General features: G+C 38.9%; 3 protein-coding genes across 4 annotated transcripts; 1 reads left to right on the forward strand and 2 right to left on the reverse strand.

The window, feature by feature from the left end:
- Positions 1–255: 255 nt before the first annotated feature.
- Positions 256–6,595, reverse strand: LOC111804389 (apyrase 2). The gene is made up of 9 exons (XM_023689174.2): positions 5,682–6,595; positions 5,352–5,480; positions 5,211–5,267; positions 4,743–4,835; positions 3,252–3,448; positions 2,696–2,787; positions 966–1,183; positions 692–878; positions 256–602 (listed from the first exon to the last, which is right to left on the reverse strand). The coding sequence occupies exons 1-9, from the start codon at positions 5,991–5,993 to the stop codon at positions 487–489; spliced, it is 1,401 nt and encodes a 466-aa protein (XP_023544942.2). The 5' UTR covers positions 5,994–6,595; the 3' UTR covers positions 256–486.
- A 2,903-nt stretch (positions 6,596–9,498) lies between these two features.
- Positions 9,499–13,296, reverse strand: LOC111804390 (aquaporin SIP1-1). 2 transcript variants are annotated; one of them, XM_087127347.1, is made up of 4 exons: positions 13,217–13,294; positions 12,711–13,126; positions 11,242–11,514; positions 9,499–9,834 (listed from the first exon to the last, which is right to left on the reverse strand). In XM_087127347.1, exons 2-4 carry the CDS (start codon positions 13,008–13,010, stop codon positions 9,676–9,678), a joined length of 732 nt encoding a protein of 243 aa, XP_086983473.1. In that variant the 5' UTR covers positions 13,011–13,126; positions 13,217–13,294; the 3' UTR covers positions 9,499–9,675. The 2 variants fall into 2 exon arrangements, with proteins under 2 accessions (XP_086983473.1, XP_023544944.1); XM_023689176.2 differs by having other exon boundaries at positions 12,711–13,296.
- A 1,388-nt stretch (positions 13,297–14,684) lies between these two features.
- On the forward strand, positions 14,685–15,818 carry LOC111804034 (syntaxin-related protein KNOLLE). Its single transcript, XM_023688697.2, has 2 exons — positions 14,685–15,172; positions 15,244–15,818. The coding sequence occupies exons 1-2, from the start codon at positions 14,781–14,783 to the stop codon at positions 15,788–15,790; spliced, it is 939 nt and encodes a 312-aa protein (XP_023544465.1). The 5' UTR covers positions 14,685–14,780; the 3' UTR covers positions 15,791–15,818.
- Positions 15,819–17,278: the final 1,460 nt, after the last annotated feature.

Below are 17,278 nucleotides of genomic sequence, written 5' to 3' on the forward strand. Positions count from 1 at the left end.
GGACTTGAGCTATTACACGATGAGATGCAACACAAGTATATAAAGTTACATTTCAAGGGTTATTTTACGAATAATTCAAACATAGGTTAAACTTGGAGGTGGAGATTTGAACCTCCGATACCTTAAAATAGATGTCTTAACAAAGATTCGAACTTTCAAACCTCATCTTCTCATATGAGATCGGTGACCTACACGCCCCGGTGAACGACGATATGTTGTTCTTTTACAACCATGTGTGTTATATAAGTAAGTTGCTAAAAGAATGGCTCTCTCTCAACTTGTATAAAATTGGCATAGTACGTGAGTTATTACACAAAAAAAAAATTGTGATTCAATCATTATATTCCAATTATTACCAAAATTCAAATTCAGAATGCAACCTAAATGAAACTTACCCTTTTACCTATGAACGATAAATCAACGCCTTGCTAACGAAGAAGAAGAGCTCACTCTAGATTCCGATGGACGGTTTCGCCGAATAACGTTTTAGGCTAACGACGAGACAGCTTCAATGGCGCTGCCTAGAGGCCATGCTGCTTCAACTAAGGAATTCTGGTATTTAACCTTCTTCACCAATGTGATCTCTTGCCAGGGATCCAAGCCTAAGCCAAACCGAAGCAAACAAACACGTTAGTGTCGTATATCGATCGATCATTCATCTAATATAAGTATTGATGCAAATGCAACCTACCGAATCCGTCTACGAGTAGTGTGTACTGATACACAAGATCCAAACACAAGTACGGCAGGTTATCCTTCTCGACATTCGGATATGTACTGGTGTCTTCGACTTTGATTTGGCAGGCTTGCTTTGCTGCATCGTTGAAGTCTGAAGGGCGAACTTTAGCGACGGGCTTATTGGGGTCGGCAAAACCAGCCTACATGTTTACCTGGTTGATCAGTGGTTCGTGCAAAAACAAGCATAACAATTTCCAAACACCCTTACTTAGATGATCCGATCATACCTCAGCCGCCCTGTCGAAGAAAAACGAAGCAACGAAGAGATTCTTCTGCCCGTCTCCTCCTCCGCCATTCCAAACGCCACCAAAAGTGCACTTCATGTGAGTACATGAGGATTCATTAACCTTGAGGGCCTTCAAAACTGTCCTCCTGCATCCATTCAAGTTGGAGCCTGATGAAGAGGCCGATGCTTTGTAGTCCTTTCCCCCGTAATGGTATGCTCCTAAAAAGAGAGAGCATTGACACTACTTCAGTTCAAAGCTCCATTTGATATCCAGAAAGGTAGTAAAGAACATAGGAATTATTCAAAGAGCATAACCTATAAATACCATATTGGAACAAGGGAATTTCGATCGATCACAAATAGTTTACGCGCAAACAGCTTAGCATTTAGTGCAAAATGTAAAGATGTGGGACCCCATATAACCAGCTAGTTAGACTCGAGGGGAAGGGTGTGGGTTAGGGAGTATTTTTGGAGTTCAATTATGATGGAAAGGGTACTTTTCGGGTCTTATAGGTGTCAGGGAGATAAAGGAGCTCTTGAATTCTCCCCGAGTATGTTTTCGTGTGAATAAATAAACAGGCTCTATCAAATATTTGTTATATCCAAAATATCGTTACTGTACACACCGACCCACGATCTGTTGGTCGTTACAGCTGAAAAAAGAAAATTATGCAGAATTATGATTATTAATGGAACTGGTACTTTACCATACTTCAGATATGGATAATGCACAAGTACTACATACAGTTGTATATACACATTCCTCCAAGCTACGTAAGAATCTTAACATGCTCCTACTTATGGCGAATGAGGATGATAAGGATGTTATCAGAGAAGCTAGGAATAATATTAGGGTAACAAGGTAAATTAGTAATTTGTTAACAAGTTTGGTGGTCGGAATTCGTTACAAATAGGGTGAGTGGGAAAGGATGGCTGGCATTGGTTTAGTTGATTTAAGCTCGAGTGAGAATACTCGGGAAGAGGAGGTTCAAAGTACCTCCAAATCTTTGAGATTATTGTACGGTTTTACCTTCCATATTTCTTATGGGTTCTTTTTGTTTCTATTAGAGATTTTCTGGTGCTAACTTTTTACAAATTCAAATATGTATTACTCTAACCGCCCAAGCCCAAGCCCACCGCTACAGATATTGTCCTCTTTGGGCTTTCCTTTCTAGGCTTCCCCTTAAGGTTTTTAAAACACATCTGCTAGGGAGAGATTTCCACGCCCTTATGATGAATGTTTCGTTCCCCTTTCCAACCAATGTGAGATCTCACAATCCACCCCCCTTGAGAGGCCCAGCACCCTCACTGGCACATTGCCCTGTGTCGGGTTCTGATATCATGTGTAACAGCCTAGGCCCACTGCTAGTAGATATTGTCCTCTTTGGGCTTTTCCTGCCGGGCTTCCTCTCAAGGTTTTTAAAACGCGTCTGTTAGGGAGAAATTTTCACATCCTTAAAAAGAATGCTCTTCCCCTCTCCAATCAACGTGGGAAACTCACAATTATTGCCAATTTAAGAAAAATTATTTAATAATGACCAGAATACTTTCCCTGACAAAAAAAAAAAAATGCAACATGGAGATGTGTATTTACAACAAAATTGGTAAGTTACAAGAAGTTTATACTCAATAAGACACTAAGTCGCAACTTACGTCAGCACGAGATGAAGATAGGAAATGGTGATTGCAAAAACATTTATCATCTGGAAGAGAAGAAAAGAAAACACAAACCTTCGTAGCCAGATAGGATGCAATCATTGCTAGAATCTTCTGAGACACTCAAAACCTCAGCTCGAGCAGCTAGTAACCCATAATGCAAATAACTGTAATTCAAAAAACAAACAACCAAATAAAGTCGGTCAAAAAACAATCATTAAAGTCCAAGCATCAGCAGCTTGTGGAAACCCAAAGCGAATCACAAAGAAGAATTGATACAAAAGAACTTCAAAAATCCAGGGAAAGGAAAAATATAAGCATTCACTAGAGCCTTGGGTGGGTGTAACAGCCTAAGCCTAAGCCCACCGCTAGCAGATATTGTCCTCTTTGGCTTTCCCTTTCGGGGTTCCCCTTAATGTTCTTAAAACGTGTCTGCTAAGAACAGGTTTCTACACCCTTATAAAGAATGGTTCGTTCTCCTCCCCAGCCGATGTGGAACCGATGTGAGATCTCACAGTGGGATTCAACAAGATTAAACTATAGCTATTAATGAATTGAGTAGAGCCAAATTGAATTAGCAGAGTCGTTACCAACAGGTAAAATCAACGAGACAAGGGAGTACAATGTATACCTGTGAACATAGAGATAATAAGTTGCTCCCTTCAGATACATCTTTTTGATGTATACGCCCTCTGCATTTGATAGCCGAGAAGCATCCTTTTCTGAGATAGCGTATGCCATTTGAACAGATCCTCCCCCAAGATCTACAACTCCAACTGTATCCGAATATTTCTTACCCAAGTTCCCAAGCAGATAGTTTAACGTCACCTGGAAAATGATAGCCAAGCTTGTAATATGTTAATAGATGAGAATAACATGCAAGATCTCAATGATTAACAATCTCCAATTGAACTTATTTCTGTCTCAAATTGTGCTCATAACACTTTTGATGGTTAACGTTCGTATGTAGTTTATTGACAACCTCTTCATGTCGCTGCTACTATTTCCATATTCCATTTCGACCCACAAAAATAATTGTGCTGACAAGTTCCGTTATCCTCTTCTGTTAAGTAACCTCATTCATACTGCTATTCCAGCACCTATGCTAAATGTGATCTCGATGCATATATGCCAACTCCATCGTCAACTTAGAAAAAAAGACAAGGGCTAGAGAGAGAACAGTACATCCTAAGCTTTGAAGATTTGTAGGTTTTCAATAAATAACCTATAACAACCCAAGTCCACCGCTAGCAGATATTGTCCGCTTTGACCCGTTACATATTACCGTCAGCTTCACGGTTTTAAACTGCGTCTACTAGGGAGAGGTTTCCACACCCTTATAAGGAATGCTTCATTTCCCTCTCCAACCGATGGGATCTCACAATCCACCCCCCTTGGGGGCCCAACGTCCTCAATTGGCACACCGCCCGGTGTCTAGCTCCGATACCACTTGTAACAGCCCAAGCCCACTGCTAACGGATATTATCTGCTTCGACCCGTTAAGTATCACCGTCAGCCTCATGGTTTTAAAACGCATCTACTAGGGAGAGGTTTCCACACCCTTATAAGGAATGTTTCGTTCCCTCCCCAACCAATGTGGGATCTCACAATCCACCCCTCCCCCCCCCCCTCTTGGGGGCCCAACATCCTTATTGGCACACCGCCCGGTGTTTGGACCTGATACCATTTATAACAGCCCAAGCCCACCACTAGTAAATATTGTCCGCTTTGGCCTGTCACGTATCGCCATCAACATCACGGTTTTAAAACGCGTCTAGTAGGGAGAGGTTTCCACACCCTTATAAGGAATGTTTCGTTCCCCTCTCCAACCGACGTGGGATGTCACATAACCTAACTTAAGACCAAAAACAAAGGGGATTGTCTTGAAGAAATGGCTGTAGAGGAAGCAAGATATGTGAATGAAAAACATAACAGTTTATCCTAACGGCTTCATATTAGTCGACTTAAGAGAGAAAAAGAGAGAAATTAGCAAGAACATCAAATTATTACATGATTGTGCTACGGATAACATGCATTTGAGGATTGAAACTAAAAAGAAGCGGCAGCTGAGGCCCAGATTACATACAAAGTACAGAGTGCATCACAGCCATAATAGACATACCCAAAGGTAAGAACCTTCTTGAGTTCCATCAATTACAGACACAGCATTTCCCTCCAACCTGAGGTCACTTTTGTCTCGCAGGAGATCCCTAACCTTGAAGAAAATAAAAGCTTGCATCAATTAGCACAAGATAGTGAAGTATGTGTTCGTGTATGTCCTATAGATCTCCCCGTTATTGATTGGAAATTGGAAACAGATATTCGAAAGAAACGATTGCTTAATTACAGTATTGATTTCGGGATCTGTATATTTTGTGGTAACTGCGTTGAATATTGTCCAACAAATTGTTTATCAATGACTGAAGAATATGAACTTTCTACTTATGATCGTCACGAATTGAATTATAATCAAATTTCTTTGGGTCGGTCACCAATGTCAGTAGTTGATGATTATACAATTAGAACAATTCTGAATTCTCCTAAAAGGGAACGTAAAAATTGCTTCCAAAGAACAAGAAAGGAACATTACCGCCTGCAAAATTCTATCAGATGTATCACCTTTCAGGGCCCTCAAGCCTGCAGTTGCCTTCAACATGAAAAACAAATTTTAAGAAGTGAAATTGCTTCTTCTTAAGAACAGAGATAAAAAATTCAAAGCAGATCAACGAACCCCAACTCTAACAGGGGTCATTTGCCGCAGCCTTTTTGGAACAACATTTTCTGCCTTTTCCAATAGGGAAATTAGAGATGCTGCAGCATTCTTGGGGTTGTCAGCATATGCACTCAATCCTGGTTTAAGCTAAAGAAGAAGAAAACAAACGAGAGCAAACATAAACACAGCCAATCTCGAGATAAACTGAATGCAGTCCATTCAAATACAACATTCGATGCAAAAACAATCACAAGAACAGAAAATAAGCACAACCCATCTAGAAAGAAATAGAAATTCAAAGAACAAAAAAGTGAAAATGTAGATACAGGAGGGGATAGAGATTGGTACCTGTTCGAAAAGTTCGATGTCCTTGCCAACAGGGAGGAGATCGAGATTATGATCGAAGCAAAAGACATGGACGCGACTCCCAGAGCTACCAGCATCAAAAATTACAGCAAAAGAGGTCTTAGAAGAAGAAGACGACCTGTGATCAGGGGAAACTTTGCGGTGGTTGAAGGAGTAATCCTCACGAGCCGGCATGAAATAGAGAATAAAGAAGATAAGGAAAAGAGAAAGAGAGGTGAGCAATAACACCCCTCTGAATCTATAGATCTTGTTGGACAACGATTCCGATTGTTGCTTCCCAGGACGTTTATGCATCTTGTCAAATTCCAACTGAAGTAGTTTCTGTTGATCTTGAAGTGGAAGAGACGTCGATTGGCCGTCAAGAAGCTCGGCGGAAGACGGAGATCGGTAACGGATCTGACCGTTTCCAGTGGAATTGGAGGCAGCGGGAGCCTTCAAGGACTGCGGTGCTTCGGGAGTCGGATCCAGCTCTCCGATTCTGAAGAACAACAACAAATTTACGCAATGAATTGACTAATGATTCTCTCGCAACAGCATCAAGGACGGATCTGGGTGGAATCCGTCAGTAAAATCGAGGAAATGGGGTCGATTGGGAGCCGAATTGAAGTGAAATTTGGATTGAAGAAGAAGCAAAAACAAACAAAAAAAAAAATCGGCGGAAGAGAAGAAATTGAAATGGCGAAGTCAGGGGAAAAGGGAAGAAGAAGAAGGGATTTGAAGTAAGGATTGAAGGGAGTGTCAACAATGGCGGATTTGGATTCAGAAATAGAACAGTTAGCGAATTCGCTTCACAGAGCGGCAACCCAAAACGAGAAATCGAACGCAAGTAATGCCACAATTTCGTTCATTATTCTACGTTTCGGATCAATGCTTCCACTCGACGGTTCTTTAGCATTTTTTTTTTTATTTTTTTTTTTTTATTGATAATGTAAGTTTCTTCCTAGATTTATTGGGAAAAATCATGTCACTTTTTTGCCATATAGTTAAGCATGTAATAATTCCACCTTTCAACTACGTGCATAATTTCATTTTCGAGCATAGTTGGGTGGGTGAATAATTACGTTTCCGAACATAGTAGGGTAGATAATTCCATCTCCGAGCATAGTTGAGTGGATAATTCTGTCTCCGAGAATAGCTGAATGGATAATTTCGTCTCTGAGCATACCTGAGTGGATAATTCTGTCTCCGAGCATAGCTGAATGGATAATTCCGTCTCTGAGCATAGCTGAGTGGATAATTTCATCTCCGAGCATAGCTGAGTGGATAATTCTGTCCCCGATAGTTGAGTGGATAATTCCGTCTTCGAGCATAGCTGAGTGGATAATTCCGTCTCCGAGCGTAGCTGAATGGATAGTTCCATCTCCGATCATAGTTGAGTTGATAATTTCATCTCCGATCATAGTTGAATGGATAATTCCGTCTCTGAGCATACCTAAGTGGATAATTCCGTCTTCGAGCATAGCTGAATGGATAATTCCGTCTCCGAACATACCTGAGTGGATAATTTCGTCTCTGAGCATAGTTGAGTGGATAATTACATTTCTGAACTCAAAGCGTAAGTAAGTGGATAATTCATCTATAAGTATAGCTATGTGAATAATTACGTCTCTGAACATAGTAAGGTAGATAATTCCATCTCCGAGCATAGTTGAGTGGATAATTCCGTCTCCTAGCATAGCTAAATGGATAATTCCATCTCCGAGCATAGCTTAGTGGATAATTTCGTCTCTGAGCATACCGGAGTGGATAATTCCGTCTCCGAGCATAGCTGAGTAGATAATTTCATCTCCAACCATAACTGAGTGGATAATTTCGTCTCCGAGCATACCTGAGTGGATAATTTCGTCTCCAGCATACCTGAGTGGATAATTTCGTCTCCGAGCATAGTTGAGTGGATAATTACGTTTCTAAACTCAAAGCATAGCTAAGTGGATAATTCATCTCCAAGTATAGTTATGTGAATAATTACGTCTCCGAGCATAGTAGGGTAGATAATTCCATCTCCGAGCATAGTTGAGTGGATAATTACGTTTCTGAACTCAAAGCATAGCCGAGTGGATAATTCATCTCCAAATATAGCTAAGTGAATAATTATGTCTACGAGCATAACAGACGTCTCTAAACATAGATTCTCATGATAACATGACAACAAAAATATATATTTTTAAGTGAAAAAACGCATCATTTTAATTTATTACAATGTAATATTTGATTAAAGGGGCGTGTTTGGAATAACTTAAGTTGAACAATATTAATGTATGTTTTTAACCCCTTGAAGAGTTATTTTAAAATCTAAACGAGCCCGAATAAACTGGCTATAAGTAGGGGTGTACATTCAACTCGGAAACTTGACAATCTTGACCAACCCAACTCGAACTATAAAGGTTGGATTGGGTTGAATTAGCATTTCGGATAGGGTTGGGTTCATATTTCTGAACTCGAACTAAATCTGTTCGGTTTCAGTTTCGTGGGGCAAAACCTTCGGGTTGACCCGAGCTAAATAAAAATATATAAATATATTAAAAAATAAAAATCTTTCTCTATTAATGGACTTGCCATAGTGGTACACTCACACCCGAGATACCTAAAATGGTGGACAGACAGAAAATTAATTTAAATATTAATTTTAAAATTTTGTTATTAGAGTAAAACAATGTAATTTTAAATTCTAATGTATTTATTATCTATTTGTTACAACATTATTATATCACACTTTATATATATATTTTGAATTCTAATGTATTTATTATTTATTTGGTGCAATATTATTATATCATGGTTACTGTTTTTTTTTTTTTTGAATAATGATGTGTTGTGAACTTTTAATATATTTTATCTAAGATTGTATCCAAATAATTATAAGGTGGGGATAAATAAATTTTTTTAAAAAAAATTTACAACCAACCCGAACTCAACCCGAAAATAGAGAGTTGGGTTGGGTTATGAAAATTTTCGGGTTGGGTTGAGTTACCTATCCAACTAACCCGAACTTTTGGGTTGGGTCAAAAAAATCTCTCAATGCTTTGTGAGGTGGGATCTCTCTAACTGAGGTGGGATCTCATAATCCATCCTCCTTGGGATCAAGATCCTTGCTGGTACACCGCTTTGTTACCTCTCTAACTGAGGTGGGACCTCATAATACATCCTCCTTGGGGGCCAAGATCCTTGCTGGTACACCGCTTTGTTACCTCTCTAACTGAGGTGAGACCTCATAATCCATCCTCCTTGGGGGCCAAGATCCTTGCTGGTACACCACTCCGATCTAACTCTAATACTATTTATAACAACTCAAACCCACCCCTAACAAATATTGTCTACTTTGGCTTGTTACGTATTGCGATCAGCCTCACAGTTATAAAATACATCTACCAGTGACAATTTTCCTTACCCTTATAAAGAATACTTCGTTCCCCTCTCCAACCGATGCGGGATCTCACAGTTCACCCTCCTTGGGGGCCAACGTCCTCGCTAGCGCACCACCCGATGTCTCTCTAATACCATTTGTAACAGCCAAAACTCACGGCTAGCATATATTATCCATTTTGCCCCGTTACGTATCGTCATCAGCCTCACAGTTTTAAAATACACCTACTAAGGAGAGGTTTCCACGTTCTTATAAGGAATGTTTTGTTCCCCTTTCCAATCGACGTGGGATCTGACAGTAACACATCTTGGAGTACCTTATTTGAATAGTAACACTCTAAAATAACATAAAACTGCCTTCAGAAACATAGAAATAAAACCTGAAAAGGGCAGCAACAGCAACCTGTGGCCATTGACAAATCAGTTGAAACATAAATAACTAAAGGGGGGAAGAACTTGATTGAAGGATTATCGATCCAGAAGCAGCTGCAAAGTATAAACTTTAAACAGCACCAATTATCTTAAGAACAGAACTGCAAGGATTCTTGCTACATTTGATTCATCAAAGCTAAAGAAACATGGCAGCAGCAGCAGCTGCATTTCGACTACGATTTCAAGCTTTCTTCTGCTTGGCTGGGGCTGGGGCTGGTGGTGGGAAGATGATTCTGAAAAGCCAAGCAGCCAAAATGGCTCCTATGAACGGGGCGATCCAGTACACGTACAACTGCTCCCATGTATCGTGCGTGTTGTTTAGATATGCCCATCCAAACGCCTGCATTTCGAAACAGAAAAACATATATCGACTTCTCCATCATTTTTACGGTCTCGAATTTGCACATTCATAACACAACTTTAACCCGTTCATTAACCGAACATTAGTATATCCGATGGAAGAACCAAAGGAGCCAGACAAATGAGTATCAAAAGATGAAGCAATAATTCAGACTATATAATAATTCCATAGTTCAGTGACCAAAGCCTACCATCCATCTCTTACTAATCTTATAAGACAAAGAGTCTGACCCTTCAATATTTGTTTCCAATGATCACCAGGCCAACCATGATTGCTGAGTTGAATCTTTATTCATGGTTTCTTCCATTATGTATAGCCGTCAGTATCACAGTTTTAAAATGCGTCTACTAGGGAGAGATTTCCACACCCTTATAAGAAATGTTTCGTTCCCCTCTCCAACCGATGTGAGATCTCACACAAAGAGATCACGTATGTACAGACTACATAGTGATGAGTAGAGTAAGTGCATACGAAGACTAAGAAAGAAACAGTACATATTTCTGGAGAGATGGACGAGAGAATAATGTCTAGGGCGAGATAAGGTGAGAGAAAAACAGTTCGTGTCTAGAAAGAAGAAACTGGAAGTATTTATGCAGAGATATTAATGAGAGAATCTCGTGTGTAGAAACAATTTAGTGAGAGGAAAAGAGACTCAAGATTCATTCTCTTTTACTGTTGTGCTACTTACTCCTGAACCTAGTTAGAAAGTCACAAAAAGTCATCACCATGACCTAGAGTGAAAAGATACGCTCGGTTAGCGATCTTGGGCGAAGAGATTCCCAAAACTCGGTAGATAAGGCGAAAACTAGGTGGCCAAGGCATACTTTTTAATCCAAACTAGTGTTTGATCTATACTGTTTCTGATTATAAGGCTCTCCTACAGAGTTCTCGGTTATCCTAGACTTGCACGACCTCGAAAAGGATGATATGGAATAGACATAATGGGAAAAGTGTATCTTTCTTGGTGATTCCCTTCCTCCTTTATAAGTATTCAAATTAGGATGCTTTTAACCATTTCAAATATGTCACTAACCTCTTGATTAATTCTCAAGCCAGCTGATTAGCAACTTTAAAACAAACATACGAGCAAATGCGACCCAACAAGGTCAAAGTTCTAGAGCTCAAGCCCTTCTCTGGGGCTCGAGATGCCAAGGCACGAAGTAGCATCAACAAGATTCAAAGGAGGTCTAGTAGTCTAAGCAACTTAACCAGCCATTAATTCAACAGCTTCAATGAATGAAAAAATCCATCCCCCATCACATCAATCATGACATCAGTGGCACACAAAATAGAATCATGGCGGTTTAAAACCAGAACGAATTATCAATAATCGTAATCAAATCAGAACGCGTAAAGAATAAAGCTTAGTCGAAGTGGCGAACTCACATTTGCAGGATTCATGGAAGGTCCTGTGTACTCGGAACCAGCGACGATTAACGCTACGGTAGCCACTGCCAGCAACCATGTTTGAATAACTGGGTTGGAAGGGCCTCTGAGTACAATTAGAAGAACAGCAAAACTGATTAGAAAAGTCAAAACTCCTTCAGCTGTGGCTCCAGAATGAATGTCAACTTTTAGAGTAGGTCCACCAAGCATGTGCTTGTATTGTATTGGCATCACCTCCTTGATCGCCACAGCACCAGCAACCGCACCAGCTGCCTGCCAACAATGAATTCTATGTATAATACAATGCTCAACAACATTATTTCATCTTAGGAGAATATCATTCAGTCAGCATTTAGAGATTTTAAAGTTCTTCCACTCCTTTGAAGCTAAGATCTTGCCCATCCAACCTTATGAAAGATCTCTAGCTCCATCCCGGGTGAAGAGCTATAACAGCCCAAGCCTACCGCTAGTAGATATCGTACTCTTTGGGCTTTTCCTTTCAAGCTTCCACTCAAGGTTTTTAAAACGCGTCTGCTAGGGAGATGTTTTCACACCCTTATAAAGAATGCTTTGTTCTCCTCTCCAACTGAGGTGGGATCTCACCAGAGCCATCTAGTTTGTAAAGCACACAACCTGTCCTAACCTTCTTGATTATCAGCCAACATCAACTCCTTTCTAACGATAGGGCAACCTGTCTTCCTCAATCATTACCCACAAGAATTGTCCTCTTTGGACTTTCCCTTTCGGGTTTCTAAAAGGCATCTACTAGGGAGAGGTTTCCACACCCTTATAAACAATGCTTCATTCTCCTCTCCAACTAATGTAGGATCTCACAAGAGCCATCCAGTTTGTAAAGCACACAACCTATTCTAACCTTCTTGATTATCAGCCAGCATCAACTCCTTTCCAACAATAGGGCAACCTGTCTTCTTCTTTGGACTTTCCCATTCGGGTTTCTAAAACGGGTTTGGTAGGGAGAGGTTTCCACACCCTTATAAAGAAGGTTCGTTCTCCTCTCATGTGGGATCTCACAAGTCAGCATCAAACATTAGCTCCTTTCTAAGGACAAGGCAACCTATCTTCCTCAATCATTACCCACAAAAATTGTCCTCTTTGGACTTTCCTTTTCGAGTTTCTAAAAGGCGTCTATAGGGAGAGGTTTCCACACCCTTATAAAAAATGTTCGTTCTCCTCTCCAACCGACGTGGGATCTCACAAGCCAGCATCAACTCCTTTCCAAGGATAGGGCAACCTGTCTTCCACAATCATTACCCACAAGAAACACTAAATTTTCTCCATCAAAACCCATTACTCATCCCTAACGATCATGGAAAATCGATCTACCTCTCAGGAATCACAACAAATACGTACATGCGATCAAGTACCCCACAGATTATAAAGAATGCTATTGAAAAATGGAACCAATAAAATTTCACACTAAACTAGAGAAGCAGAGAACGAATGCTAACCTGAGCAGGGAAACGGAGAGCCATGGAGAGGAGAGAGGTCGGACCAACGCCAGCAGCATAGAAAGCGGCAGTAGCAGTGGGATTAAAGCTAGCCCCACCCAAAGCAGCGCCAATTATATTAAAAACAAAAACAAGAACGAAAACGAGAGTAGTAGTGATAAAAAGTGGGTGAAGCGGAATGCCATAAACACCAGCAACCGAATACAGGACGGAGGTAAGAACTCCAAGAGACGAAGCGCAGAAAATCCACATGGAAGTGAGAACGGCATCGCCGATCGCACCCTTAATAGCATCGATCATGATTATCGCCGGAAAATAATTGAACAAAAGGGAAATCGAAGGTGCAACCGGAAATAGGTCAACAACCTTAGGGGAGATTTCGATTTCTTCAGGCTGTTCTTCGGAATCTGGGTTCGCTTCAAATGTAAACAATCAGCGCTTAAATAAGAAAAATGATCTGTAAAAAGAATAAAAGGAAAAAATTGAGGGAAGATAAGAATCACAACTGTTGTTGACGATTCATGGATACCGAGCCATTCACCTAACTTCGGATTTTCTCGAAAATTTTTAGCCAAATGGATGATTTCGGTTGCTTCAATGTTCAAATATTGTCTTTTATTCATCATATTTTTTAATTTATGTTTTTTAAATTTTTAGTTTTTTTTTTTTTTTTTTACCAAAATTAATCAAAATATTCTTAAATTTTCTATTTCATCTCAAAAATCAAAAATATTTTTTTTTTAGGATTTTTTTTAAATTAATTAATTAATAGTATTTCAAAATTTATAAGGTATTTTAAAAATATTTTGTTATTTTTATTTTATATTAAATTACCAGTTCATTTTTTTTATTTAATCATTAAATTGATTTAAAATGTCTAATATATTTAAATATCTCGAATTTTTAATTTTATGATTAAATATAATCTTGAAATATTTAAAAAATAATTGATTTTAATTTTTAAAAAATTAAAGCTTTTGAGATTTTAATTTTAAAAATTTAATGATTATATTCGCACAAACTTCAAAATTTACTGATTAAAATTATAATTTAATTTTTTTTTTACTTTTTTTATATAAAATACCTTTTATATTTTTAAATTGTTGATATAAAAAAATTTAATATTTACTTTTTTTTTTTAATGAAATTTGTCAATGGGAATCAAAATCTTAGACTAAAAGAAGCATAATTAATATTATAAGTTCATTATATATATATAATTTATGAACATTGATCTAAATAATTTAAACATATATAATTTATGAAATAATTTAAACATATATAATTTATGAACATTGATCTAAATAATTTAAACATGAATTATATGTTAATTAAAAATAATAAAATAATATAAACGAAACATAAGTTTCTTTAAAAATTAAAACAGAAACATGTATTTGGCTAGTGTGTGAAACTCGGCGTAAGTGTGATACTTAGTACCACTCTGACAAACCCATTAATACTATAATATTCTTAATATATTTTAATTTGGCTCAGGTCAACCCGAAGGTTTTGCCCATGAACCCAAAACCAAACTGATTTCGTTCGGGTTCAGAAAAATGAACCCAACCCTGCCCGAAATGTTAATCCAACTCAATCCAACCCTTATAGTTCGGGTTGGGTTGGTTCGGATTGTCGGGTTGCCGGGTTGAATGTACACCCCTACTTTCATGACATTTGAATGTAAGGGCATAAACGTCTTTTCACAAACTTTTGTAGCATTAGTCAACTTAATAAAGCTAATTATATACTTTTTAATTTTTTGATATTTTTGTTGCCGTTTTTTTTTTCTAATTAATTTATTTAAAAGTAATAGAAATATAAATATATATATATATATAAGTCTGCTCAATGGGCCCAAATGAATTGAATCCGGCCCAACAATAATTAATAACCCAACGGCTATATCAAAATATAGCCGTTACAAATTCAAACACAACGACTATATTTTCTTTTTCTGCAACTAGTTTTAAACTAAGCTTCAGCCATTCCAAACTCACAATCTTCCTTTTTCTCTCTAAAAGCTCAAAAAAATCTCAAACTTTCCTTATTCTTTGAAAATTCCCCAAAATGAATGACTTGATGACCAAATCGTTCACGAGCTATGTCGATTTGAAGAAGGCCGCCATGAAAGATATCGACCTCGAAGCCGGTTTAGAAATGGCATCGTCCGCTCCCGGTGACAATGGCGACATGGGTCTCTTTCTCGAGGAGGCCGAGAAGGTGAAAACCGAGATGGGTTCGATTAGAGAGATTTTAGTGAAGCTCCAACAAGCGAATGAAGAGACCAAATCGGCTCATAAACCCGAAACCCTCAAATCGCTTCGGAATACGATCAATGTCGACATTGTAACAGTTCTGAAAAAGGCTCGATCCATCCGATCCCACCTCGAGGAAATGGACCGTGCCAATGCTGCCAAGAAACGTCTCTCGGGTAGTAAAGAGGGCACTGCCATTTACAGGTACGATCGAATTACCATACTTAATTACACGTTTAAGTTGATGGGTTATAGTAAATTTAATTTTTTTACAGAACACGAATTGCGGTGACGAACGGGTTACGAAAGAAGCTAAAGGAGCTGATGATGGAGTTTCAGAGCTTGAGGCAGAGGATGATGACGGAGTATAAGGAGACGGTAGGACGGCGATACTTTACAGTGACGGGGGAGAAAGCGAACGAGGAGGTGATAGAAAGGATAATATCTGATGGCGGAGAGGAGTTTTTGGGGAGGGCGATAAAGGAGCACGGGCAAGGGGGGAAGGTGGCGGTGGCGGAGACGGTGGAGGAGATACAGGACCGACACGGGGCGGCAAAGGAGATAGAGAAGAGCTTGTTGGAGCTGCACCAAGTGTTCTTGGACATGGCGGTGATGGTGGAGGCACAAGGGGAGAAGATGGATAACATAGAACATCATGTGATGAATGCTTCGCAATATGTTAGGGATGGGACAAAGGAATTGAAGAGTGCTAAGGAATTGCAAAGGAGTAGTAGAAAATGTATGTGTTTGGGGATTTTGCTATTGCTTTTGATTATTTTGGTTGTTGTTGTTCCTATTAGTGTTAGTTTTGGAAGTTCTTGAATTGTATTAAGAGAACGGGTTGATTCCTGATTTGGCTCGATCTTACCTACTTGTGACCTGTCATGGAGTGTCGTTGGTGATCATAGCTCGCTCGGTCATGCCATCGAGAACGGACCCATGTGTTCCGTTCATAATTTCGGGACATCCCGTGTACCCATCCATCTTTATTCTATTGAGGTATTGGACAACTCATGAGTGTATGATCCAAACTCTAACACATGGGTTGAAGCGCAATACTGGCACACTCGTGTCGCTCGTACTGTCCTTGAAAAATCTCTTTTAAAGGAAGTTGTCCAAGACACTCCTCTTGCAATGCTCGCCCTCGCTGTGACACACGTATGTGTGCACAGGGTAGTTTTGTAAGGCCACAAGGCTCAGGGATGGTGGAGAGCTAACATCATGTCTCATATTGGACTCTCCCGTGTCCATGGTCATGTTGTTTATGGACTCCGTACCAAATAGTGAGTGTATGATCCAACCTCTGACACATGGGTTGGAGTACAATACTGGCACACTCGTGTCGCTCGTACTGTCCTTGAAAAATCTCTTTCAAAGGAAGTCGCTCAAAACACTCATCTTGCAATGCTCGCCCTTACGGATGTGTGCACATGATAGCTTGTTTAGGCCACAGAGCCCAAGAATGGTGGAGAGCTAACATCATGTCTCTCCCTCCCTAGGGTATATTTTGAGGCATTTTCAATCTTTTTTCCGGTAGATGTCATATTGGTGAATGATCATATAGGTTGTTGTGGAGCGTCTGTCTAGTTTCCTTTTTTTTTTCTCGACGCTAATTTTTTTTTTTTCCTTCCTTCCTCCCTCCTAGTTAGGATGCTTCCGGTATCGATCGACGGTGTTGAACTTAGAATGTGACTTGTTGGTATTTTTCTTTATAGCGGAGCTAGCACATCAACTTCTATTATATTGATTACATGTCGATATGCTTCTTTGCAACGATACCAATCCTTCAGCTCGATATTTTTCTTTACAATAACTCCCTTGTTATGAAGTCAATGCATCAATTTAGAAATGTCCACTTAGTTGTGTCGACACGAATATGTTCCAAGCTTCCTTGTCTAGTTGTTCAAAGTTGTAAGCATATTGAATCAGTTATAAAAGTCATTTTCACCGACGCAGACTAATAAACAAATTTCTCATAGGTAGAAGTTCATAACTTAATCAGGATTAAAATCGAGTCACATATCATCTTGTGAAATATTAATCTTTTCAATTAACAGATTACAAGGAAAGATTCATTTTATATATTAAGATGTTTCCATATGAACAATCTAGATCAAATCATGTATAATAATTACAAAAGTCGCATCAATAGTGTTATCAAAATAAGACAGCTAATCTTATCTACATACTCTAGACTTTTTAAACTATAATTCAAACAGAGACATTGCTCAATATTATGCTCAATATTATACTGATAACGATATATCACACCGTAAATAATATTAAATTGTAAATAAAATAATCAAAATT

Source organism: Cucurbita pepo, chromosome 10 (genome assembly GCF_057944985.1).
Source record: "Cucurbita pepo subsp. pepo isolate OVF chromosome 10, ASM5794498v1, whole genome shotgun sequence".
Lineage (NCBI taxonomy): Eukaryota > Viridiplantae > Streptophyta > Magnoliopsida > Cucurbitales > Cucurbitaceae > Cucurbita > Cucurbita pepo.